The following is a 26,833-nucleotide window of genomic DNA, read 5'->3' as shown; positions in this document are numbered from 1 at the left end:
GAGAGAGAGAGAGAAAGAGAAAGTCTGTCCGTACTGACTTTTGCTTCTATTTGAACTACAGTAACTTGGTCCTGCAGCAGTTATAACTTAATGATTAAAACCATAATTCTTTTTTTTATTTCAGGGGATTTTATTAGCGTGTCTCTGACCGCTGGATTTGTTCAGCTGCGCTACAACCTCGGAGACGGCACCATCGTGCTGCAGTCCACAAACAAGGTAGACCCCACTGGCCGGGTCTGGCACAACCTGCAGACAGGGAGGCAAGGCGCTCACAGCTACCTCATCCTGGATGGAGATGTGGTCACCCAGAACGCTACCGAGGTCATGACAACCCTTGATGTAGCGACAGACATCTTCATCGGAGGGGTGTCCTCCCTGAGCGCAGTCGCAACCAGTGCGGTGGAAAACGAGCCTACAACCTTCACTGGCTGCATCCGAGAGGTCATCGTCAATGGTGTTGACCTTGAACTCACTGAAAAGGGGGCGACTAATGGTGCTAACGTTGGCGACTGGGATGGCACGGCCTGTGGGTATAAAGTGTGCCAAAACAGTGGGCTCTGCCGTGCCGTTGGCCTGACCTCGTTCACCTGTTCTTGCCCACCTATCTGGACAGGACACAGGTGTGAGGAGTCCGTTTACTGCATGGGCAACCTCTGTCGGCATGGTTCCCTCTGCATCGCCAACGTGACGGCCTCCTCCCACTCCTGCATGTGTTCGCTCGGATGGAATGGGCCGTACTGCGACGAGCCAGTGTCCATGAACGCCGTCAAGTTTGTTGGTGATTCATATTTGAAATACAAAGACCCCCAGTACTATCAAAGAAATCTGAGATACACCCAAATTTCCCTGAATTTCACTACAAGCAGGGAAGACGGGCTGATCGTTTGGATGGGCAGGGCGCAGACCGAGGATGACGACTACCTGGCAGTCGGATTACGAGATGGCCACCTCCAGATTGCCATAAACCTCGGAGAGAGGATCCCTGTTCCTCTTGTGTACCCAAATATCACATTGTGCTGTGACAAATGGAATTTTATAACTGTAGTTCACAACAGAACTGTAATTCAGGTTTTCTTGGATGAAGAGAGAGTCATTTTCGAGGATGTTGATCCCTTTGAGCGATACGTTGCCATAAATTATGATGGTGTTTATTATTTTGGAGGCTTTGAGTTAAATAGAAATGTATCTGCCATAACATCTGGTCTCTTTTCTACAGGTTTTGAGGGTAGCATTAAAGATGTTATTTTATTCCAAGACACCAGAAAGCTGCAGTTTCTCCAAAGCTATGAGGGCTTTAATGTTTACAAAGGTGACAAGTAGCGAATATTTTTAACGAACGTGACTTAGATTTTTGGTTTGACATGAATGTGTTTTCCTGAGGGTTAAAGCTTTCAGGATGTTTGGTGTTTGTTTCTCATGTTCTGACTGACATCTTACAGAGACTCATTCAGACTTAAAGCAGCTATAATGGGGGTTGAGAAGAGGCCTGTCTTAGATTCAGACTGTTAAATTATGTTGCCTATGACCTGTGAACATCTATAAGTGTGTAGAGATTTTCATAACATAAGAGGAATTTTAGTCATGAGGTGCTACAAAGTTTATAACTTCGCCATATCTCCTTCTCCCCAAATATTTGTCTTTTATTTTGGTGCTGTCACTTCTTGTTAATTTCCACATACCTGTTCAGCTCTCTTTGCTTGTTCCTGTTTGTCAAAAGTGTATCTCCATAGGTTCCAGAGGAACATCATACATGGGAACAGTATTAAAGTCAAAATAGATAGTAATAACAGCGTCTCGGTCATGACTTCCTTCCTGAGTTTACTGCATAAATCTTTCTCACTTATTCATTATGTTGACGGTTACTAAGTGAAGTATGTTTGTTTTCCAACAACAATGCTTTTTATGAACAATAAAAGATTAGCTTTATTATGAACTGTACAGAAAAAACACAAGGTGCTGAATGCACACTTGATTTCTAATGTGCATGACAAGCCAAGATGTACAAAGACAATAATTATCTCAAAACAATTCGAAACAAAAAAAGAAAAGGACATTCGGGAAGGGACATTTAAAAATACAAACAAGAAAGAGATAACAGTTGAGGAAAAACTGCTTTCATGACAAAAATAATCCATGTTTGTAGTAGACTTCTTGAAGCGTTGTGTTAATTTTGACCACTTGCATTTAGATGAGTCATGCAGAGTAAGAAAGTTACTTGTCGACTGTATCATAGATATGAGCAATCACAGTTGCCTATGTGGTCAGTGCAAGCAAAACCATTAAAATGAAAGTTTAAAATCTGTAACTCAACCTAAAAAATGTTTTTTTTTCTTTGTTTTTCTTTCAAGTCTGTTTTAAAAAAAAGCTGCACGTTTTGGACATCAATAACTACAGACATTTGATCTATTGTACTGAAAAATAAAAAAAGCTTTTGTAAGGAAAAAGGCATAAAAGCAAATGTTTTTGCTTTGATTTGTAAAAATCAAGAGCGTCTGTCTCTTGAGCTCTTCTTTCCCTTCTCGTGTCCAGAATCACGTCTGTGTTTGTCCCTGTCTTTATCTTTGTGACGGCCACTGTAGTCATCACTATGTCTGTCTTTCCGTCTGTCCGAATGGCGGTCATCCTTCGAGTGCTTGCTCCGGTCCCTGTGGTGTCGGTCTCGACTCCGACTTCTGCTCCGACTCCGGCTTCTACTTCTGCTCCGACTTCGGCTTCTGCTCCTGGTTCTGCTGCGGCTCCGCCGATCACGCTTTCCTCGTTCTCGGTCATAATCCCGATCGTGGTGCCTGCTTTTCTTCTCATAGTTATGCCTCGATCGGCTATGGTGATCCCGGTCTTGCTTCTTGTGTCCGCTGTCCTCAGAGCGTCGCGGCCTTTCCCAGGGGTCGTGATAGCGCTGATCTGGTCCTTTCTCTTTAGGCGAGACGTGGGCAGGTTTCGCAGGTTCGGCGGCAAACCTTGGAGTTCCAAAAGGCAATGGCGGACCCGGAAGTAAGTTGAGAGGTGGGGGGAAGCCAGGCTGAAGAGGAGGGCCGGATGGAGTCCAAGAAGGGGAAGGAGTCTGACTCTGGGAAAACATCATGGCTGGAGGCCCTGGTGGCGGGTAGCCCATGTTGGAAGAGATTTGTGGTGGCAGAAAAGGTGGAGGATTGTGGGCAGAGTAATTTGGCAGTGGCGAGGTGAGGTGAAATGGGCCCGTAGCACTTGGGGGAGGAAACCGGGCAGGTGGTGGGCCGAGAACAGCAGGGGGGAATAAGGGGGAGAGTTGAGAAGAGAGGGACGCGGTGACAGAGGGTCTTTGCTCTTGCAGTTAGAAGAAATGGTCTTGATGCTTTGGATGTCTCTCAAAGGTTGGAATTCTTTTGGAGATAGATCTGAGGAGCTAGGCACAGACGCTGAATGTAGAGCCTCATTTTTGTTGTCTTTTGACCCTTCCTGAGCATCTGGTTGCTCAGAATGCTTTCTGTCTGAAACCGAATCCTCAGGCTCAGGAGGTGACATCTTTGCATCGGTTGGTTTTGGTTGTTCTAAGCTGCTTTTTAAAATACCAGCAAAAGGCTGTTTTGGACTACTTGTTGGACTGGACAATCCTGGGATAGCTGAAGTAGTGGAAGGTTTGTCCTCAACAGAAGTGTCCAAAAGAGTAGCTGTTGTGGAATCTGGACTAGACTGTTTATCTGGGCTCAAGTTGACACTGTTAGACAGTGTGTCAGCTTCTTTTGATGAATCAGAGGTGCTGGGCTCAGGTTTATTGGGTGAGGAGAGGCTGGCAAGAAACACCTCTGTGGAAACATCTGCTGGTTTATCTTTCAGAGACACCAGCAATGTGCTGCTTGGCACATCACTTTTCTGTTTTCCTATTAAGTTATCAAGGACAGACTTCTCAGTGTCATTTGATGGACCTCCTAAGATTTTAGCTGATATGGAGTCAGTCTCAGATTCCACAGTGTTGCTGGATTGACCTGCCTCTGTCTTGGCTGATTTGAAATCTGTGTCAATTTTTTTAGTTTTAACGGATGGACTTGCATCAGTCTTGGCCGACTGTGAATCTGTGACCGGTTTTTCCATTTTAATGGATGGACTTGTATTAGTCTTGCCCGATTGTGAATCTGCGACTATTTTTTCTATTTTACTGGATGGACTTGTATTAATCTTGTCCGATTGTGAATCTGTGACTGTTTTTTCCATTTTAATGGATGGACTTGCATCAGTCTTGGCCGATTGTGAATCTGTGACCGATTTTTCCATTTTAACGGATGGACTTGTATCAGTCTTGACTGATTTAGAATCAGTGACTGATGTGTCAGATTTACTAGATGGATCTGCCTGCAATTTGATTGTTTTGGAATCTGTAACAGATTTCACTGTCTCACTGGATGGACCTGCTTCCATTTTGACAGTTTTGGAATCCTTCTTCTTTATAATAAATCGACTTAGAGGGGTGGTGGGCGTGGTGGGTTTGACCGGGCCTCCCTGACTTCCGGTATCACTCTGGAAGGCCTGATGCCCTGTGATGATCTGTGCTATGCTTGCTTCATCCTCAGTCACAGTCAACTTGCTTGCCTTGGATGATGCAGATTTGAGTACCCCAGGGAGGAATCGAAGTGGTTTAGATGAATCCAGCAGACCAAGGTCTGTGGCTGAGTCCTCAGTTACTATAGGGTCAGTCCCCAATGGATCATCAGTCTCTGATGGCTTATGTGGTGTAGCCTCCTTTACTGAGGGAACTTTCAAAGAGCTGACAAAGTCATTTTCCACATGCAGAACCTTTGCTGGTTTTGTGACCAGATCAGCTGTTTTTTCAGTCTCAGGTAAGACACCTGCAGGGCTACTTGCAGGCATGGGAAGAATAGCACCATAGTCCCTTTTTGGCCGCTGTCTGATAATAAGTCCCAGCAAAAGATTTGGGCGATTGGACTCTAATCCTGTAGGAACATTAAAAAAAAAAAAAAACGATACATTATTTGATGCCATGCTAGGCTTGTCTTTACAGATATTAACAGTTTTGAAAATGTTAAAATCAACATTAACATCAACTTTTTATCAATCAAAGTTGTCCAATGCCTTTAATAACTTTACCTGGACCATCAAAAGGTACAATATGATGAGGAATTTTTTCCGTTGCACCCAACGGGATGAGATACATGTCTTTAACGAACTTTCGGTTATTAGCAACCACTCCATATCTCCGCCGACTGCTGAAGTAAGCATAAAGTAACGTGTATGATATCTCGTCTTCTTCTGTCTCCGGGGTGAACCGAATCACACACAGCTCCTGATTGTGAAGAAAAAGAAGCTTATTTTTTAAAACCTGAAACAGGGATAGCTTCAGTAATGCAGCAACTATACAACAGTGGGAATACAGTGGATACAAAAGGAGTTTAAACGTACTTTTGTTCCAGAGGCCCGGATTTTTTCAACATAGTCCCACACTATTTGTGGTGAGATCCTTCCACCAACTTGAATGTTCTCTGGTAGATCCTGACAATTGGGGATCTATTAGTCATTGCAAGACCAATTACATATGTAATAACATGGTTTTACTGTTGCAATCTCTGTTTACCTCAGTTAAATTGTCCAAAGTTCCCGAGACTGGATAGGCTTTTGTTAACAGCTTGGCTACTGCGGCCATATCCACAAAACCATTCCACAGGCATTCCAAGTTGGCAAGAAATGCTGCTGGATCGTCCTTATTACTCAGACTTTCAGATCTGCAAGCATTTTAGATTTCAGGACACAATACGTGACAGGGGGCCATTCCTCAAACACTTGCAAATGAATTTCAGTTGAATTGCAAAATAAATTACATGCTTAAAAGTTCTTACCGTCCTTCAAAGCTGGAGAAGATTCCGGATGTCATAAGACTGCCCTCTAAAGCGTCAAGTTCGTCAGTTATCCCTGATGAAGGTGCGGGGGCAGCCTCGACTTCCGAAGTAGATGGACGTTTCGTAACGGTGGTGGCTACTTTAACCACCTTAGTGACCGGCTCCTCCACAGGGGGAACCATTCGCCCTTAAGAGAATTGATCATTTGTTTACTTAATGCTCCAGACGACAGAATATGTATAAAACTGATTCATACTTTTTATTCTGATGGCACTGGCAGGTTAATTGGCATAATATTTGCTTTTGGGACATAAATTAAACATTTTGAGCAAGTTACATGCTTTTGGTGGTAATCCACTGCGTGGTTCTGTTTGCACAAATTGTTTTGAGAAATACACTCACTGTTGTGCAAACGTTAATGTTTTGAGAAATGCACCAAAGCGACTGAGAAAAACTAATATTTCATAGCATACTGTTTTCTCCAGGAGCAAACATGCTTTCAGAGGGAGAGAAAAATAAATTCCATAACAGATAACTGTTCACACGTATAGACTGCTACTATACATTAGCACTTTCTCTTCTCATGATGGTGTTAACAAGCGTGTTAAGAAAAGCTGAGACAACCATCACTCAAGCCCCCGCTTATAAATATTTAGTAGCAAGAAGACATCAGGCTGTCAGACAGTCATCCCTGAGTTGGCCGAGCCCGGGAGATGAAATTGTTTATTTAAGATATTTCACCAGTTCTTGTCCAAAGTGACTCACTTAAATATCAGAATTAGGTCACTAATTATGGAGATAGTACTGATTGATCTATATTAAACTAAAACTTCTATAGTTCCAAACTTTGCTAGCTCTAAGTCTACACATCATATAACAGGGTATATGCAGGAATCATAGAGTTGAATTTACTACTTTTTACTACCTCCACAATATTTTTTACTACCAACACGACATCAAGCAGCAGGGTTTTTTTTTTTTTTGGGGGTATGCAAAGCGCCACTTAGCCTACTACTTGCTATAAGGTATAAATCAATATTAGGTACACTAACAATTTCTAATTGTGATCATTAAGTATTGTCATTGTCAACAACAATGCTTTTTTGTAGTGTCGAGTTGAGTTTCAGTTGTCCTTAGCCCTAATAAGGTGAATAATAACCTTAACTTTAGCACTTCTTAAAAACAAATGACACTTAAAAACCAAACATGGTCAAAAATGAAGAACAAAAACCACCGACTACCCCCAAAAAAAAATAACCCTCCAGTCTAAGGATAGGCCCAGAAATCTATTTATATGGATATATAAAACCATTATTATTGGTATGGTATTGGTATGGTATATACATTTGACACTAAAGCAGTCCGTGAAAACATGCACATCAGTGGACTGCTTTACTAATGCAAAATTGAAAACTATGATTTCATTGCACTACTCAGTATGGTTGCACGATGCTTGCATGATAAATACTTCCCAAAACAACAGTAATTATAAGGATGACATTTAGGAGCGTAATCAAGTTTACAAAATTCGATACAATATCGATTCTTTAAGCCAACAATTTGATTCTTTTCAATACTTCAAAATGTGTAGCAATACAATTTGATGCGTTGCTGGGGTCTGTTGTCGATAGGAAATGATAGATTTTGGTTAATTTTCCTGGATTCAAATGTCAATACTATAGGCTAAATTATAGGCCAAATAATGAACAATGACTGTGGAATCAGGTAGGTTACAGAGTTTGTTCTCTTCCCCCAACACCACCTGTCACTAGCTAGATGCTTTCAAATTGAACATGGTTTAAACTGTATGTTGCAGTGTACGTTTTCTGTCACTGCAATAAAACTAGCCTATTTGGAATATTTTGTAGGCCTGATGTTCCTTTTATGAGAACAATTTATGTTTTCTGATCAAGTTTTCATAGGCTATTGAATGCTTTAAATGTGAATGCCATAAACTTAATTCACCGTTAACTAGATTATTGGTTCTTCACGCAGTTGTTATCTAAATGCAGTGTTTTGTAGGCTATTCAAAGCATTTCACTCAGTTGTGGTGTAGGCCTATGTCTTAAGTGATCGCTGTCCCTTTAAATGTCTGGGACTTTAAATTACGTTTTAACTCCATGCTGTTTTTGTTGAGCGACAATAAATGACACACACACTTGCGTGGTTAAAAGTGAATTGTTTTCACTCGTTTTCTTGCAATTCCCACGTAACATTAGATACTACAGTAGGTCTAGATTACATTTAAAATGTTGTCAATTACTATGTCAATGACTAGTTTGAACTTTGTTACTGATGGGCTAGGTGGAATAATTTTATTATTGCACGGATGATCACAGTCAGATGGCAGCGCCACTGACAGCTGAACGAAAGCTTACACACTAGTCAAGTCCACAGTTGTTAAAACTTCCAGCTGAAGTAGCTTAGTGCGAACTGAGAGAGTTGCCTCCTAACGGAGTGAGTGTAGCCTATATTTTCTTAGCTGCTATCAGAGTGATAGGCTAGCCTACATCTACCGCTCCTTTGCTACAAATATTATCAGATGAGTGACAGAAGCACTGGGCATTTGACCAACACGCTGCTCTGGTTCCTCTGGTAGCCTGCGGTAGGGCCTAGATGACGAGGAAAAAACGAGAGTCGCCAAAAAGCATCCCTGCATCCCCCGCCCGAAAAAAACTCTTCGGATCTGTACGATTCATAGAAGTCGCCCAAAGGAACGTGAAGGAGGCACCGAAAAGCGCGCTGTTTGCATCCCTGTAATATCAACTGAGGCGAAAATGTTGTTGGCGTCGCTGATAGGCTGTCAACCACGGAACTACAGTTTACTTTTACGTCATTGCTATCAACTCCGACTGACTCAGGTCCTGTTAGCACGTATATATTTTTTAATTAGGTAAGAAGAAGTTAAAACATGACACAAATATTAAGCAAAAAATGTAAACTCATATATTTAGGTGGTGATGAAAAATGTACTACCAAGTCAAATTGCATTTATTACCTTTTACTACCTGTACTACCGGACACCCTGTATAAGTATACTTCCTCTAGTCAATCTGTATGATCATTAGTTAAAAAGTATACTGAAAACGTGTTAATTAATTATTCAGCTGATTGACCCCATCAAAGGTCACAGCAGACTCTGACTATAAGCTTCCTAAACATCAGCACAAATCAAACTTGGCAAGCAAAAGATGCAAGTGGACAGATCCGGTCTCTCACCAGTACATATCTTGCAGTTGAGATCAAAGAGATGGGACTTGTGCAGGCTGGTGGTGTCTTTGACGTCTTTAGGGGACTCCGGCTCTGCCACCTGGGGCTTCTCCTCTGGCTCTTCTGGAGCTTTGGGGACTGGTTCAGGCTGCAGGGGCAAAAACAACCACAACCACAACCACACACACACACACACACACACAACGCAGGATTAATTTAATCAAATGACTAAAAATGACTTTTCTGGTAGTGCTGTGCACATAACCATGTTTGCTGTGGTCTCCTTGTGATCATTAATGTGTGGTGATTCATGTAAAATCAAAACAACCTTATTTGTTTGTGTGTGTGTTTGTGGGGGGGGGGGGGTGGATGGCCCACTTAGGCCTAGTCCACACGTACCAAACCGATTCCCTGGAACCGTATCAAGAATATTTGCGTCCAAACGGATCCATCTCAACACGACTCAACACGTCGGCCTATAGGTGGCACTGTTTCTTTATAGAAATTGACCAAAGCTTGCGCGCTGTAGACTATACAAACAGACAGAATAGGCTACGACGAAATGGCTAGTGCAAGGAAACCAGAATTGTTTGTGTGGACTGATGGTGAACTGTCAACTGTAGTCAATTGTAAAACTAATAAACTTCATTAAGGGTGCAGTGCCGTCCTTTATTTGGCTAAAGCAGGTACAAAAATCTCCTTTACTTTCTTTGGTTGTAGGATAGTCCGCGATTCACATTAGTATGGCTATCACCACAATTGCATAGCCTACTAAACACTAGGCCTACCCAAGTTCTAGGCTATAGAGTGTCCCAGTGACTTCCGTTTTACTTCCGCTACAAGGGACCTGTCTTTCAAAAAAATATGAACGGGAGTTAATGTTGAGATAACAATTATTTTTTGGTCCAGTTTGAATTGTGCCACAAATTTCACATATGATGTGTGTGTGAATTTAAAAGATAATTTTTCACGTCAAGAAAGTACTGTTGTTTCGATAGACTTCAAAAGTTTTGTTGGTTTTGTGCGAATCCGCTCAGTGGACTACATCTCTCGTCTCGAACGATGTACGTCACCAACGTAATGAAACGATAAGATTAGCATGCTAGCTGTTATGTTAGCTGATGTGTTTAATCCTCTGACTCATAGTATTTCCATCGGCAAGGAAAGCCCAATTAAGATATGTTGCTGGTATGCTTGTACAATCTAGTGTGGCTGTGAATGAGCTAACGTCACTAGCGCGACTGATGGGTTTGTAGTCGTTGGAATTACGATCTTTCACAACGTTGTAATTCAATAGTTACGAAACAAACTGCAAATGTCTACATGAAAAATTGTCTTTAAAATTGACAAACATCATATGGGTAATTCAAGGCACAAGTCAACCGGGACCAGAAAATAATTTATTTTTCGCCATAGACTGGCGTTCAAAATTTTTTGAAAGATAGGTCCCATGGAGGCAAATGGAAGTGGCGTCACTGGGACACTCTATTCCGTCGCCACATTTATAATATTGCTATAATACCTTCGGTAGTAACAGCCAATACTTTTGCCTGCATCAAATCGTGCATTCTCACCGCACTACCCTAATAACTTCTGACTAGTTCTCTCGCGTCACTGACAGCAGCTAGAATGCATCAAAAAACACTGGGAAAAACACTGTTCAGTCCACCAAGTCATAAGCTATTGGCGCTGCACAGCACCAGTTGTAATATTTATCCTACTGAGTGTAATCGTAGGTAATGTCATGTATGAAAACTAGTGCTGTTAGGCAATACTATAAGTGTCAAGTCCAGGGCAGCTGAGGTGTGGCGATGACATCATCAATACGCAAGTATGCGGTTTCGCCGTCCAAACGAACTCACAAGGGCTACGGATTCAGATTTTTCCACTCTGGTTTCAAAAAAGTGCGGTTTCGGGCAGTGCGTTTACAGGATTCGTTTGGACGATCGGCTAAGACGAAGCAAAACCGGTGCGTTTAACCCAAGAAGCGTCTTTGTGTGGACGGGGCCTTAATGTCACCTTACCTCTACTTCTACGACATCGGGGGCTTTCATTGGCTCCTGGTTCTCGATCTCAATCTCTCCTTTGTGGGTGATTTTAGTGATGGGTCGCCTCTCTGCCTCTCGCTGTTCTTTTTCGATCATTTCTATAGTCTGCCGACAGGAGACAAGTGAAAAGGGGAATGATCAGGTTTCAATCAAACACAACTCTTAACCCAGTTGCTACAAGAGCAACTTTCCCATGTTAGCTCTGTTCTGCTCCAATGCATTCAGCCTTGAGATTTGTAAATCTGTGAAACAGTTTGCAGAAGAATTAATAGAGTGAACTCTAATAATGGTGTATTAAATTGCACTTTAAAATGAGGTTTACAAAGTGGATACAGATAGAAAAAGACAAATTGCCTCAAAACTGCTTGGTTCCTTTACAATAATCAAAGTGTAGCTTTGGATAATACCACACATCTCAGGAAAGCATTAATTTGACATTTCAACATTGGTTTAATTATTTGAGATCTTAAAGTTGCTACATTTTCAAATGAGGATTTCCTGTTCACCAAAGTCGCAAAGCCTGAATAACAACATAATTATTTCAGCAACAGTGGGCAGTGTTTCCGCTAGATTTTTTTTAACAGTGGCGGCAGAAGAAAAAGGTTAGTATGAAAAAATTGGTTGGGTGTCACCAACATGGGATGTTTTTTTAATTCTAGTTGCTAATCACACCATTTAGCCTATCGTGACTTGAAAGGGACAGGATTCAGGAACTAAGACAGGCCCATCTTCTGTCTGACTCACGTCACGTTAACCCATGCATTAAACCACATTGTCACTTGAACGCTTGAACATACCGGTAGTTTACGTTGAACGCTTAGCTTAGCCTACTTCGTTTATGACAGAAATTAAGTTTTGTGCCAACACGTTGTAAAAACACAACCCTGCCTTTATTTGGTGCAAATCTCCTTTACTTTTTAGTCCACGATTCACATTAGGGCTACTAGGCCATCACCACGAGTGCATACAAAATGTTTTGCAATTTACCTTTGTTACTACCAGCAGTCGTTGCTTTTTTTTACTGCGTCGATTCGCGATTGAGTGCGCATCTAATGTAACAACAGCAGGGGCGGTTCTAGGGGCGGGGCCACAGGGGTCCGAGCCCCATCTGAAATCTCATTGGCCCCTGACTGGCCCCTGTACCGTCAATCATCAATAAGTGTCAAACTTGTTGAAAACGACGATCAGAGATGCAATTCCATTCCCAAACAACTGGTGGCAGTAATGCACCTATGAAGCTTGAAAGCTAAAGCACACAGTGAACTGTAAAGGAAAGAATACATTTGGCTTACCAGAAATGTCTCTGCTAATGTGAAGAAACGATACATTTCGCAAACGGAAGTATCAGCTAACGTGAAGAACCGATACATTTGGCTAACGAAAGTATCAGCTAGAATTCTAACGTGAACAACCGATGACAGCATTTCATCCTTCACAGAAGTTTCTTGGTGAGTCACAAATCTCTGTGTTGGTTATCATCATTATGTGAAAGGGACATTTGTTTGTTGCTGTCACAATATGTTAAGTTTGTCAATTAAATTACGAAGCAGCAGCAAGCTTGCAGTGAACTGTTAACTGACTTAGTCAGTGAACTGTTAACATTAATTTAACGTTAGGTTACTTGAGTTAAGGTTTGATTGTTATTCATTGTTAGCATGCTGATAGATTTTATGTATGGAAAGGTAATGTATGAAGTGTTTGAAATGGCGTTATATGAAATGCAGAAAAATGGACATCCTGTTTGTTTGAGGTCCGAAATTAATAATATTACATGCGCTAGTGCGCCTTACCAAATGTAAATAACGTTCGATTTTTTTTGCTTGAGGAAAAAGTTTGGCAGCTGCTAACATGAACACGAGAATACATCCCTAATAGCTAACGCTACGTTTTTGTAGAGTTAATGTGAGCTATCACTGCAAAGTTATTAACCACTATTCTGAGTTTATTTGATTCATGGGCTTCGCATGAATTCTGTCTCAAAGTGTTAGGACAAGGAGAGTTTCATTGAGATAAATTGGTTACATTTTCTACTCTATTCACTCAAGCTTTATATGATTTTTTAAAAATAATAACTGGTTTTACAGTTGCCAGACCACATGCTGAATACAAGCATGGATTTTGTGACACGCATTTGTGTTTCACCTACAGACTGGGATGGCGCAGGAGCTGGTGACTTCAGAACCACCAGTCACCAAGCATAGCTGCTCCTAATGGTATGGTGCTATTTCCTATTGCCACTACACTGAACATATTTTGTTATTCATTTTAGAAACGCCAGGTTGACAGTGGGTTATGAAGGTTAATAACAATGAAGTTACTCAAACTTGTTTAATTTTCTTCTCTCCAGACATTTCCCATTCTAAAGCAGATGGTTCTGTGCAACCTCTCCTAAACTGGTATTCCACAAGATGCAGCAAGGAAATAGGAAGAGGCCACTCAATGACTTCTGATACAAAGACTTCAAATAGTAAGAATATTCCATCTTTAGTGTTTTGCTACCCCTTCCGTAATTTTTTCGCTTTCAAATGACCCATCGTCAGTCTTCAAATCAGAATCAGGCTTTTCTAACTGGAAGCAAGACGGTGGCTTCAAAGACCATTCCAAATCAGACCATTGTAAAAATAATTGTTGAAAAAATTGTGTAAATATAATGTAGTTGTTGCTCACATGCTGTGTGTGTGTGTGTGTGTGTGTGTGTGTGTTTGTTTTAATGTACGCAAACTGGCAGTGAAAGTGGTTTCTCTTATCAACAAAAGGGGAAAGAGTTAAAGTAAAACTTGTTTAATTGTTTAATCCACTGAAGTGTCTATTATATTTTAGTTTTTAAATTGTGTTTTCAATGCACATTATACATAAATGGGAAAATTGTTAAGAATTGTATTGGCTTTTTTGTTTTTTAGCATTTAGCATTCAAGTATTTGAACAAGGTAAAGGCCCATTCACACCAAAAACGATAACGATAACTATAAATAAATATCGTTCTCGTTAATATGAATGACTACGTTCACACATAAACTATAACGATAAAGACATGAAGAACGATATCGTTGGGGATCACTTTCAGAACGATTTTCACAACGATAAAATGCTAATAGCCAATCAGAACCCGTCGAATTTTAGCCCTCACATTTATTAACACAATGAGAGACTTTGTTTATCGTTGTTCAGTGTGAACGCTTTTATCGTTATGGTTATAGTTATAGTTATCGTTCTTGGTGTGAATGGGCCTTAAGACTGGTGAAATGTATGCACCTTACTGCTGTGGTGTAGTCTAGTTAGCTGTAGTGGGTATACTGTGATCAACCCCAAATATTAATACCTATCCTTGTCTGTTTTAAGTGGGTATACTGAGATGGTGATGCTTTTTAAGTGGGTATACTTCGTATAGTCCTGCATATCACGCAGATTACGTGCCTCTGCCTTACTGAACAAGGGATTTTCTGTGTATCGATGTTGACCGGTTCTTGGCCCCTCAGTGTATTGATGTGGAAAAATCCTAGAACCGCCACTGAACAACGGTGTCTTCGCGGAGACATCCTCTCTCCAGTTTCATTTTTGCTGTTGTTGCGAGCGAGCTTAGGCCTATAGACTACGATATGGGAAATACTTTATACGATCAGCTTCAGAAATGAATGGGATTTCCTTGGCCTGTGCTACACTTTTCCACCAAGCGAAAATTGTAGTTTTTGCAATGTTGACAAACATGCGTAGCACATGGAAGCTCCTGATGGCGCATGCCACGTCTATAAAAACAATATATGTAGCCTATGGAATAAAACTAGACAGGTACCTCGGATTAGCATTGCTGTTTATTCTTAAACTGCAATTTTCAGCAGCCAGCGGAGGGCATTTAGCCTACTATGCTTCCGGACAATATTTTGCGTCTCCCCTAATTCTGAAGCAGTGGCACCTGAGAAGAAAGTTGGCTTAAAATGAAGAGGAAACACTGGAATAAAACTAGAGAAGATTAGCATTGCTGTTTATTCTTAAACTGCAATTTTCAAAGCGGAGGGCATTTAGCCTACTATGCTCAATTTTTGCCGTCTCCCCTAATTCTATATAATAAATGAAGAGGAAACACTGAGAAGAAAGAACTTTAAATAGGCTACATCAATACAATATATAATATGTGAACTGAAACTGGACGGGCCATAATAACCTCTGACTAGTTTAGGCTACTTATTGTTAAATTGCAATGTGAGCGGCAGACAGCAAGGGAGAATACGTCCCAGGATTATTGAAAAAGCAAATGTGCGTCCGCCCTGATTCTGATCCCGTGGCGGTATTAATTAAACCGTGGGGGGCCACCATGCTGAAATAAACGTAGAGGAAACACTGGTGGGCATACAAAAGCAATGTTAAATGCATGTCCAATGCTTACGTGTCTATTTTCCCTTTGTCTCCAAGCAGCCAATTCTTTAGAGGCCAACTCTTCTGGGCTCATACGAATGAGGTCTCCTGGAGAGATTTCCCCTAGAAGAACACGTTTAAATAGTACCTGAGGAAAAAAATGGATAAATATAGCTTTTAAAAATCTGTGATGCAACAGATAATACCAACTAAACAAGGGAAACACTGTTTTACTTACAAAAAAACATATTTCATAATCTGAACAAACATCAAATGTGAACTTACGTTGTTTTTGGTGTCCTTCAGGTTGAAAGTCAAGCTTCTGTATTTGCTTTTGTATTTGCTATCTGTGCCTTGAAAAAATGAATAGAGTTCTTTTTCTGTTTTCTTGGCCACCTCAGCAACCTTCTCTGAGGAAACTTTGAGGTCAGAATCTTTCAATCTAAAATGAGAACAGGGGCAAAAAATGACAAATTACTTAACATGCAAACATATATAAGGTGTCTGAACAAACGTGTGCTGAATCTGCACACCTACACATTTACATTACATTACATTTAGCAGACACTTTTTGTCCAAAGTGACTTACATATGTTCAAGGGATTACATTTGTTTTTTGTTTTTTCCCCCGGAGCAACTTGGGGTTAAGTGCCTCAAGGGCACAACGGTGGAAGCCGGGAATTGAATCAACAACTTTCAGGCTATTGCACAATAGCCCAGCTCATTTATACACACACGCATGCTACTGTACTAGTGTTAATTTTGTCACCTATTTTTAATTTAGTCTTAGTCTTAGTCTTGTAACGAAATGTCCTTTTTAGTCTTTGTCATATTTAGTCATTCAAATATAATTTTTGTTAGTCAAGTTTTAGTTGACTAAAAGTCTCGTCATTTTAGTCTAGTTTTAGTCAAAAGAAAACTAAAGGTATCTTAGTCTTAGTCAGTTTTAGTCAACACATTTTAGTCTTTTTTTTTATAACAAATTATTTCTGATTACCATTTGAGTCAAATAGTGTTTCACACATCTCAATTTTCCAAGAATATTGTGTGTCCACAGGGCTACTCGTCTGTTATAATTACTCATTCTGATTTTTTGTCAGTCAGTATGTTTACATGCACAGGTAAGTCGAGCTACAGTTATAGCTCGGCTGGGATTTGACCATAGACAGTAAAGATTTGACTGGACCACTGTCATATTCGTAGACCAGTGTTTCTCAAAGTGTGGTCCGGGGATCACTGGTGGTCCGCAAGGTATCCCAAGTAGTCCGCGAGCAGACATGGTAAAATATAATATAGATGAGTTGTTTGCAATATTGAACCAACTTGTATGTAAAAACAGTTCTGCAACTAAGATATGCCAGTTTAAATCATACAGTATGAATCCACACAATAAGCAAAGTGCAAAGACAATAAGCAAGGTGGTTCAGTAGGCCTATTGTGTAGACTAATTATAGGCTACTGTTGAAGTAGGTCTAATCTTTTTTTTTTTTTTTAGATAGGGTTAGTTAAGTGGTCCTGAAACTGAAAAGGTTTGAGAAACACTGTCATAGGCCAAAGTATTAATGTTTTACTCCGCCTCGCTAGATGGCGATATGCGCCCAAACACAACACATTCCCCAAACAGACTCTCCATCTTAGCCATAGCTAACTTGCTAGCGAACTTTCCATATTAGCTTACTTGCTAGCAAACTTTGCATCATCAGTCTAACTAGTAAAATAGTTGACATTACATGATGAACATTTTCGTATGGACATTCTGGGGGATGTTAATTTGTATGAGAGAAGCTTCAACTTCTGGGTATGTAGCATTGTGGCATAAAGCTTAGGTAGTTAGCTTGCTAACTCTGGCAGAAATCTCCAGTGTTCTTGTTCCATGTAGTTTCGTGTTGCAGCCACAGGGTTGCAGCAACAGCACGTAGACTAGCCTACAGGAAAACTGTTGCATATGAACTCATTTGCAATATTTTGAAAACGTAACAGCTAGATATTCTGTCTTCTCATTTTGTAGATGAAAATGAAGAGAGATTTTATCTTAGTTTTTATTTCATGCAAAACATTTTAGTCTCGTCTTTTTTTTTTTTTTTCGTCAAAAATAATGCATCTTAAGATAGTCTTAGTCAGTGTTTCAGGACATTACTGCCGTCTCGTCATCGTCTCGTCTTAGTCATGAAAAAAAAGGTTGTTGACGAACATATTTCCTCTCGTCTCCTCTGACGAAATTAACACTATACTGTACATCCATATACAGAATAGTTCCATACAAACACATACTCAGATATATTTGTAATTGATAAACAGCTTTGTCAGGGCATAGACAAATGACTCATGAGGTACCTGCTCAAAAGGATATCCTTCAGAGTGTGCCGGACATTCCGTCGGATTTGGTCTGTGGATGGTTGCTTCATGCTTACAGATGAAATTTTAGCTTTATGTTTCTCTGTCTTTACAGTTGATCCTGATGGGACAAAAATGAGATGTGATTTCTGTAAGTACAGCCTTTCTTAGGTATTCCTTGAACAGATTAAATATATTCTTTACTATGCTTTAAGACTGAAAAAGCTATTCTTAAATTCTGAAAATTATCAAAAAAGCAAGTTTTACCACTTTTGTGTGTATAATCTTTTGATTCTGATGACTGCCTCCTTTCTGAATGAGTGGAATCCTGAAGAAAAACACAAAGCATGTTTCGAAAAAAAGCTTTAAGAAAAGTGTTGTGCGAGAAACCCCCTGTGCACCAATCTCCACAAATAAAACTGGTGTGTCCTTTGAAAAGAGTGTACTGCAGCTTTGCAGTGCAGTGAGATTGAGTACAATGTCATTCACCAATATGCAAGTGACACTGTAACATGCAATAAACATTTGGAAAGACATCTTTTTAAAAGACTATAGAACAAACAGCCAACTATAAAAGATGTCTGTTACTCATAAAGTGTATGTATTAAGGCAGAACACCAGTCACCCAGGACCCCAAAAACGATATGGTTTCCTATTCTAAATGAAAACTAAAAGGAAAACGAACCCTTTAACAGACTGCTGACCATGTGTACACTCTTAAATGGTGCATAGCTAAAAGAAATACAACAGCAGTTTGATTGATGATCATGAAAAATAACAAATATTATAACAAAAATAACATGTTAGACATTTATATGTCACTTTACACACACTATGTTACTTACAGATAATGTTAAGGTTGTTAAACAAATAAAAGGACAGCTACTCGTGGCTTAGTTTACCATCACCATTAACATCAACATAAACTGTGATTGGAGATGCTGTGCTCCAAAGGCAGTACTACAGTCAGGCGGGGATCACATTAGCCAGCGGCAAGCGGCCTATTGTTCTCTATGGTTCGGCAGCGGAACCGTGGCGTAACACTAGCGTTGAACAAGCTGAGCGTTGAACTTGGTTCAACTTTCAAAGCGCGACGCGAGCGTTTTCAATTGTCAGTTAAGGCAAACTGTTTGTGTTACCATAGGAACGAGATAGAACATATTATGGTCTGTGCGTTGCGTTACACTTGCCGCTGCCGCTTGCCGCTGGCTAATGTGATCCCCGCCTTAGTGTCCCTGCTCTGTTTACTGGGGAGGTTTGTGATGGGCTTACCTTTCTGAATGGTCTGACTCCCCCCGTGGTGACCCCTTGGCCCTGCTTGTGTTTGGAGGGCTGCTGGGCGTCGTTCTTGGGCGCGTGGTCTTTGGCGACGGAGTCCGAGGCACTGGGCTCGGCGCGGGTGGCATCCTCATCTTCACAGCAACGCAGGCATACATACTCTTGGTCCTCCTGCTCCATCTGCTGGACTTTGTCCAGGTCCAGGCCCACGCAGTCGCCATGGAACCAGTCGTCACAGCGCCCACAACCGACCATGAACCTGAAATGAAAAACAAGAGTTTGCTATAATTAAGTATGAATGGGTGGAGCCGTTGCCAAGGCGAAGCCGAAGCGGGGTTTGAAATTAACTTTGGTTCAGCTACCTTGTTGCCATAGTCACCCAATAACAACACTGGTGGAACAGATGTACCAGAGGGCAGGCATCTGTGATCTGATGCCACCCACTAAGAATACAGATTCTATTTAATGAAATGATCCCATATCCCATAGCCTAACCTGAAAATGAACACAAACAAACAATGCATTCTCCATATATCTGTGGACAACAGCAAAGCCTTTGTGCCATTTTTAGTTGACATTGCAGACTTCTGTTTTTTACACAGCCACGGGCACAGCACTAGGAATGCAGGCGTAGGAGTGCAGGGATATAAATTAACTGAGAAATATGAAGCTGCACAGCTAGGTGAAGACAGGCCCGAATTAACATGGTCGCTTGCATTACTCTGGAGGAAAACATCTGGAAATATTGTGCTTGCCAAGTCCTTGGCTTGCTGGCTCAATCTACAGACTGCTGTTACATGAAGTGTAATCCCAGAGATCCATCTACCAATTGAAAACTGAAATGTCATCCCTACTACCAAACGCACACACACACACACACACTTTACATATGAGTGTAAAATTATATATGAGTGTATCAGATTAATGAAAGTCTTGACAGTATCTTAAACTATAATGTGGGCAGCTCAATCTCAACCTGCTGAGGCGTTATGAATGGCGAGTAGGCTCCTACCTGTTGCTGTGGGCTTTCTTGCAGAGGCCGCAGTGCTTGCTGGGATCCCACTGGGCCTCGTCAGCGGGCTCTTCCTCCACGGTTTCCTTCTTGGCGGAGGGCGGGGCATTGTCGGGGATGAAGAGCTCGGGCTCCTCCACGGAGACGCTGCGCGCGCTGCGACTGCGCTGCTTCTGCAGGACCTTCTCCTTGCGTAGCCGGTGGCGCTCCTGCTCCTCGTTCTCAGCCAGCTCCTTCAGGGCTCCCTGCTCCAGCTTTTTGACCAGCGAGGGGCTCTGTGGAGGCTTCCTCTGGGGGAGGCCGGCCTGCTTGTGGGGGCTCTGCTGGGCGCTGGGGTGAGGAGGAAGAGAGGGAGGATGAGGCGGAGGGGGCTGCGGCCTTGGTCCCTGTGGCCTTGGCGCCTGCTGCAGCTTGTTGATTTCAGGCCTGGGTGCACCTGGCTTGACCGGTTGCTTGGTGGAAGTTTCCTGCCTGATCTTCTGCACTTTAGGCACAGATCCAGCCTTAATCGGCTCTCCAGGCCGTTTCAATGCTACATTGTTCTGCAACTTTCTTTTCAAGTCCGCAGGGTTCTTCAGCATGCCTCGGGGTGGTACCTTCTTCAGGTGGGGATGGTTTAGGCTCTTTCTGGCAGTACCGGGTTTCTCAGGTACTGTCGGCTTGGGTTTGGGGGAGGACAAGGCCTCCTTTGATTTGAAATGCTTGGTGGGCGAGTCCGGCAGCGCCATGTTGTTCTTCCCCTGCATCTTGCTGGCCTTGGGCTTTGGAGGGTCATTTTGGTCACTGGCTGCTTTAGGGACCAACGAAGCAGAAACCTTGGCAGCAGGTTTCGGCAATAGAGCACCATTGGTGTTTTGGACTTCATTAGGGTTCACATACGGTCCGAGGTCCATTGCTGCATCACCAGCGGAGACCACCGTCACCTTCTTCTGCTGGGCAGCTGTGCGTGGGTCCCGGGCGGCTTCCACTACTGCTGAGCTGTCCGCAGTCATGATGTCCTCTGCGTTCACACTGACGCCCATGCCGTCCACACACACTAGTCCCTCGTGTGTGCCCTGATCCACGGTGAGGCTCGCTACGCCAGCCAGGTGGGACGGTCCCGGGAGCAGCTCAATGCGGAAGCCGCCGACGGTAACGGTCAGGCGCCTCAGCACCACAACAGGGTTCATGGAGGGGGGGACGTCGTTTGCGCTGTACCGTCTGCTCAGAAGCAGCTCGCGCTTCCGCCGCCGGGGGGAATCGTCGGAGGAGCTGGAACCTGGCGGGCTGCTGTCCGCTGCTCTGCGGCCTCTTCCTGCCCTCCTGATGCTAACCCCTCTCCTGCCCGGGCCCGTGCGTCTTCCCCGCACGCCTCTCCCTGAACCTCTGCCGCCACCTGAGAGTGAAACAAACAAAAAAGCAACAACAAAAAAACAGTCATCAAAAAGTGAATGATATAATTATTTTATCAGTTTTGCAGTTTTATGTGTCAATCAAATGGCTTCACTGTGAAGTCAATCGGGAGTACAACACAGAACACCAGAAGAGAACTGCTTCATCAGGGAAGGGAAGTGTGCAGACCTCATGCCCTTGCTTTCAGGAACCACATCTTCCTACAAAGTTACTTTTTTTTCTCCATTCACTTTTGTGTTTAGACATATTGTTGGAAAAAGACAAATGATCTTTGCAACCATGCTGGATGAGACCTTTCCAACTCATTACTTTAAAGGTGTCATGTGTAATGTCCGCCAAAAAGTCAATTCATACTCCACATTCCATAAAAGATGGGGGCAGTATACCTCCAGAAAGTGAGTTGGTAACAACCGAGAAACGTGTATTGCAGTTTGGCTGGCGGTTATGTTGCCCGCATACCGCCTCCCATGGCCGAAACTGGTATTATGACACCTGTCAGGCTGTGGCTAGTAATTTAGCATGCTAATTCAGGTTGATATCTTCGCAGCACGATACCTTGTAATTTTTTACATCATCGCCCTTATTTCTTCTCATTCTTTTGATGCGTGTAGCTAATTTTTTGGATATTTTTACCTCAATTCTTACACATGGCACCTTTAACATATACTAGTGCAGTGCCCATTCAAACATGCTATTCCTGTAGCCCAATGCCTGCAGGTAGGCCTGCTTTAAAAATAGGATGATGGGGAAAAACATAATTCCAGGTAAGCATTCAATAATGAATACAGATAATATAATAATATAATAAATGTGAAGTGAGCAGAATTTAAGCATGGCTGCATGTGACATTTTTTACAAATCAAAATGACATAATCCTAACACCTGTTTTGAGTCAAGGCTATATATGCTTAGCCTATTGAATAACTTGATGATAGAGAAAACAAACCATTTTGTGGATCATCATATGAAATTTGCAACGGTGTGACTCAAAAACAGTGTCTGGTGGCCTATAAGAGACATCACACTCTGTCTGCCACTCGTTGCTTGTCGCTGGTTATGCTTTGCATGTGTGGCATTCTGAGACGTTCTTTAATTCGTAACATTATCGCTCGTTTTAATTTAGGACCTTGCAGTTGGAATTGTCGTTTGCTTATTCAAAGTCTAAAGACAGTCCAAAGTCTATTCGAAGTGTCTGTTTATTGCACATCATTATTTACGTCATTTTGAAAAGCCACTGCATACCTGTGTGTGATGGCGTGTTGTTGCAAAATCCGGAGTTGTTTTATGCAAGCAAACCGCATACAGGGGGTCTTTATTGTTGAGGTCAGACATGTTAACACTCGCTTAACTTTTTACCCGTGTAACCTACACTGATCCAGTTCTGCCAAAGCCCTGCTTCTATCCTCACTTGTAGCTTACAGTACAGTGATGTGTGGGAGGGGGAGTGGCTAGCGGCAAAAGCCAATGTGTGCTTCTTTTACCGATATATTTAACGATATCTTTTGCATTTCTTATTCAAACAACGTCAAATTTGGCACTGCACTTACTCATGCCCGTAGCAAGACACCTGCCAAGTTTGAAATCAGTCTGACAAACGGTCAGCGAGATATGCATGCCACAGACATTAGGACACACAGACATTAGGACACACAGACACAGACGCTTCTTGCTTTATAGATCGATAAATGAATATTACCATCAGCAAAGCACAAATGGAAGAATTGTGTATGTTTCTACCTTGCTCTGCTGGGCTCGAAGCATTCCTGGGTGCACCACTCGCTCCCCTCCCACCCCTTGAGCCTCTCCTGCCACCCCTTAGCATCCTGCCGCCAGCCGACTGACCCCTGGAGACACCACGGCCGCGTCCTGATGCACTCATGCTGTGACCTGTAGAGCACAAAGATGTATACGGTCACGCTCAATACGCCCCGGGCCATGCACATTCATCATATGAGCAACATCACACAGCAAGCAAGACAATCACACTCTCTATTTTCCTGTAGAGAAGGGGGCCATGGCACTAGCAATAATGCCAAGGTCCGAATCTGGTGAGCTGATAAAAAAAAGTCCAAGAAAATAATAGGCTAGTTTGGGGTGGAAAGTGGAGAGGTAAGTGACTTAATGGCCAACAGCCTTTTGTTCACATCAATATTTAAAGTTGGCTATTTACAACTTGTAAGGACATAAGGATGCATTGCTCAAAAGGGCAATATCCTTCATCAACACACCTGTTATGTTGGCAAAGTTAGACTCATCATTGTCCAGCAGATGGAACTGTGTGCTGGCAGACCCGAACATAGGATCTTTGTCACTGAGCATGTTCTTTAACGAGTCGTCTGGTCTTTTGTGACCTGATCCAAACTCATCACTTGCTTCACATTCCAAGTTCTGGCCAAGCAACAAGGAGTCATCCAACTGATCACTGGGAATTAAACGGGTAAAGGAGTCAACTACATCCATGAATGCCTCTGCCTGTCTGAAAGCTCTGCAGGAATAAGAAAATAGCCATTAATATAAATTATGACCAGGAGAGCATACTCCTCCTCAGTTAGTGAGTCACCACGTAGGGGCTGAGAAGTTACTGCTTACTGAATTTAATCTTAAAAACACATTAAAGTTAACAGTGTGTTACAATTTAACACTTCAGTGTTGTCAGAAACTGTCAGTGCAGCACGACATAAATGGACAAAGTAGTACTTAAAGTCTGGCTAAGCCTACATTTTACTGACAGGACCTTATGTAGCTGCGTTCTTGAACACAAATCTTTACGTCCATTGACACTGATAAAGGAAGACATTTTGAAACATGTCTGCATGTGGAACTGGTGATAGGTTTGCAGTGCAAACGTCCAGGTTTTACTAACGTTATATAGACAAATGTTACGTACATTGTGGCGGTCACCGTAGAACTATCTTGGCGCATCAGGGATTACTATCAATCTTAAGAATGTCCTCACGTCATGAAGTGTTGCACAGAATTAATAACTTGGCTTCAGACATGTTATGAAAACATTCATTCAACAATGAAGCCATCTGATGTGGGTGAACCTAATGTTAACACGTCGTTGGCTGCAATAAGTTAGCCTAACGTTATTGACAGCGCACACACCTGCGGATGAGGGAAAACCCAAAAGCGTTTTGCATATTTAGAGGAATTAGTCCAACACGCATTCCATTCTTAAACAGCAAGCCGTTATGCACACAGCATCCAAAGTTAGTCTCTCACACGTGCAATCTCATTTGCCATTCATTAAAAAAAAAAAACATTCAGATTAAAACACTTTGCTAAAGTAAACGTTGCCATCTCAGCAGGACTTGTAACTTGGCTAACTTTAGTTAGCCAACTAAAGATAACGTTATCTTAGACTGATTTCTCCGAAAGTTCGAAAGACCCGAGTTAACATGCTGACATATTCGACAAGCATGAATTTCCGTCAACATAACGCAATTGTCGCTAATGTATACACAACCAGTCGCTCACATGCAAACGGCACCCTGTCACTAGAAATTCTCTGTAGTACATGCATGGCGGCGTTGGCTAGCTCGCTAATGTTATGTTGGACACATTATGCTGTGCTACACGGTCAACATGTCGAGAGCTAGTCACTTGTTAGCCAGCATAGCTATCCACGAAGGCCTTGGAAGGCAAACTTCAGTGGAAAAGTAATGACTACTTGGTTAGGTAGGAATCAAGAGTGTTAATTGTGCACGGTACCGCAACGTTGCAACCAATGACTGAACAATGCACCTGCAAGGTAGCTAGCTGGCCAACTGTTGTAATGTCAGTGTACAAACTCAGTTGACATCAATGGCAAAACAAGAGGACTAACTGCTGAGCTAGCCAGCTAGCGTAGAACCTCAGCTCGTCCTCGGGGCAAAGTTCTGGCTGGCGCGTCGTTCAGACAGTAAATATATATGATTGCCAAACAGACTAATGCATAGTTAATATTGTATCGTGAAAAGCTCGATATCGTTAGTTGCCATTTGTGTTGAATTTGCTCCAAATCTATTAACGTAAATTGGCAGACTTAAGGTTAGCCTGTGCATACCTAACTAAAATGTTGACGTGCAGCTTTAACGTTGATATTGACTTTATCTAAGCTAGCGGTCTCTCTAACGTTACAAAAAAGGGGTCACATCAAAGAACCAAAGTGACACTACAGACTAAATAAACATGGCGTATACACTGCAAGCCCCGAGAGACATGTCAACGAATGGTTAGAGGCCAGTGAGCTAATGTTGGCTAGCTTCTAGCTAGCAAGGCCTCAGAATCGCAAAACATAGGCTAACGTTAGGCTTGCTAGCTACGTATGTTCACGCCCCCTTAACGGCTAGCTGGTAGAAAGACTAACCACTACAGTCAAATTTACACACGGAAAGAAAATAATTCAACTCACCTCGCAACTCTTATCTATAGACTTGACCATTACTTCCAGATTAAAGTTGCAGTGAATCTTGTAGGCTAGTTCAGGCTACCGGTTCTCCCTTAGCTACGCCGCCATTACTGCCTTCTGCAAAATCCCCACACACACACTTCGAGCGCACTGTATCACGTGGTACGTGTTTACAGTGGTGTTGTTCGTAGTGTAGATAACTTGCCAATTGTATTTAAATGCACTGGAATATCTTCTTACATGAACAGTTAGGCTACTGTATTTTGTTGATGCATTGTATATTATGAACAAATTTAGGACATAAAATGGATTATGACTGACACTGATTACCTTTATACAGTCCCTAATCTAATGACAGAAATGCTTTGTAAAACGATTGTAATTAACTGGATTGTGATTTAAGCAAAAAGGCTAACATGGGTAAACTCAGTCATTTGTAAGATACATATTTCCCTTAAGTGATGTACAGTTTAATATTGCGAAAAATGTAATGCCCAAAAGTAGCCACCGGGAGGCAATATAAACAAGGAAATGGGCCTAAACGTGTAGAAAGAACCAGAGAAGCTAGATTAATGAGTTCTGCTGGGGGTATTCCATGTACATGGTTTAGTGGGACATTCCAGAATTAAGAGGACATTTGGTGTCCCCCCATTATTTTAAATACTCAAGTCTAAAATAACAAAAATGTAAACATAACCTGCAAGTGAAACAGTCATAAAGCAAAACATAATAATCTGCTGGGGAAAAGTGGTTCCTTACATGATTAAAAATACCGATTAGTTCTGGAACACCACTTAAAATGGGGTTTTTATCCTGTTCCCGGCTCCTGATGGCCAACTTTTAAACCAAATTGAACAGCTAAAATAAGTCTTTAATTGCAGTATTTTGTGGATACGCATCTATTGTATCTGTAAAAAAGAATTTCTTTGATTATATTATAACATAATTTGAATACTATTTATTGTGCCATGAAGTTGTGTCCCCGAATGTG

At 41.9% G+C, this 26,833-nt stretch overlaps 2 protein-coding genes across 6 annotated transcripts in view; one reads left to right on the top strand and one right to left on the bottom strand.

Annotated features, from left to right (window-relative positions):
* Positions 1-1,917, top strand: part of eys (eyes shut homolog) — a 217,745-nt gene extending 215,828 nt beyond the window's left edge. For both annotated transcript variants that reach the window (XM_048269098.1, XM_048269097.1), the window contains one exon: positions 125-1,917. In XM_048269098.1, coding sequence (XP_048125055.1) covers positions 125-1,320 — 1,196 coding nt within the window. In that variant the 3' untranslated portion in view covers positions 1,321-1,917. The remainder of the gene's footprint in view (positions 1-124) is intronic.
* phf3 (PHD finger protein 3) lies at positions 1,906-25,991 on the bottom strand. Of its 4 annotated transcripts, none has more exons than XM_048269102.1 (16): positions 25,846-25,991; positions 23,678-23,871; positions 23,187-23,336; positions 20,058-21,432; positions 19,040-19,304; positions 18,035-18,095; positions 17,768-17,888; positions 15,719-15,875; positions 15,465-15,581; positions 11,060-11,188; positions 9,045-9,183; positions 5,826-6,012; positions 5,564-5,711; positions 5,392-5,481; positions 5,080-5,275; positions 1,906-4,925 (listed from the first exon to the last, which is right to left on the bottom strand). In XM_048269102.1, the coding sequence occupies exons 2-16, from the start codon at positions 23,766-23,768 to the stop codon at positions 3,079-3,081; spliced, it is 5,073 nt and encodes a 1,690-aa protein (XP_048125059.1). In that variant the 5' UTR covers positions 23,769-23,871; positions 25,846-25,991; the 3' UTR covers positions 1,906-3,078. The 4 variants fall into 4 exon arrangements, with proteins under 4 accessions (XP_048125059.1, XP_048125057.1, XP_048125058.1 ...); XM_048269100.1 differs by having other exon boundaries at positions 23,678-23,934; positions 25,846-25,990; XM_048269101.1 differs by lacking the exon at positions 25,846-25,991 and adding an exon at positions 24,337-25,802.
* Between the last annotated feature and the right edge of the window lie 842 nt (positions 25,992-26,833).

Source organism: Alosa alosa, chromosome 18 (genome assembly GCF_017589495.1).
Source record: "Alosa alosa isolate M-15738 ecotype Scorff River chromosome 18, AALO_Geno_1.1, whole genome shotgun sequence".
Lineage (NCBI taxonomy): Eukaryota > Metazoa > Chordata > Actinopteri > Clupeiformes > Clupeidae > Alosa > Alosa alosa.
This window is presented reverse-complemented; position numbering and strand designations above follow the sequence as displayed.

What these genes read in the sequence shown, in the direction of transcription:
- phf3 (XM_048269100.1), bottom strand. Translation starts at nt 23,909, where the DNA reads ATGGATGTAGTTGACTCCTTTACCCGTTTAATTCCCAGTGATCAGTTG. An exon ending in TTCTCCAGCTTTGAAGGACG is followed by an intron (nt 5,712 to 5,825) that starts GTAAGAACTTTT and finishes AAATGCTTGCAG; the next exon opens with ATCTGAAAGTCTGAGTAATA. An exon ending in TCCGGGCCTCTGGAACAAAA is followed by an intron (nt 5,276 to 5,391) that starts GTACGTTTAAAC and finishes CTTCACAATCAG; the next exon opens with GAGCTGTGTGTGATTCGGTT.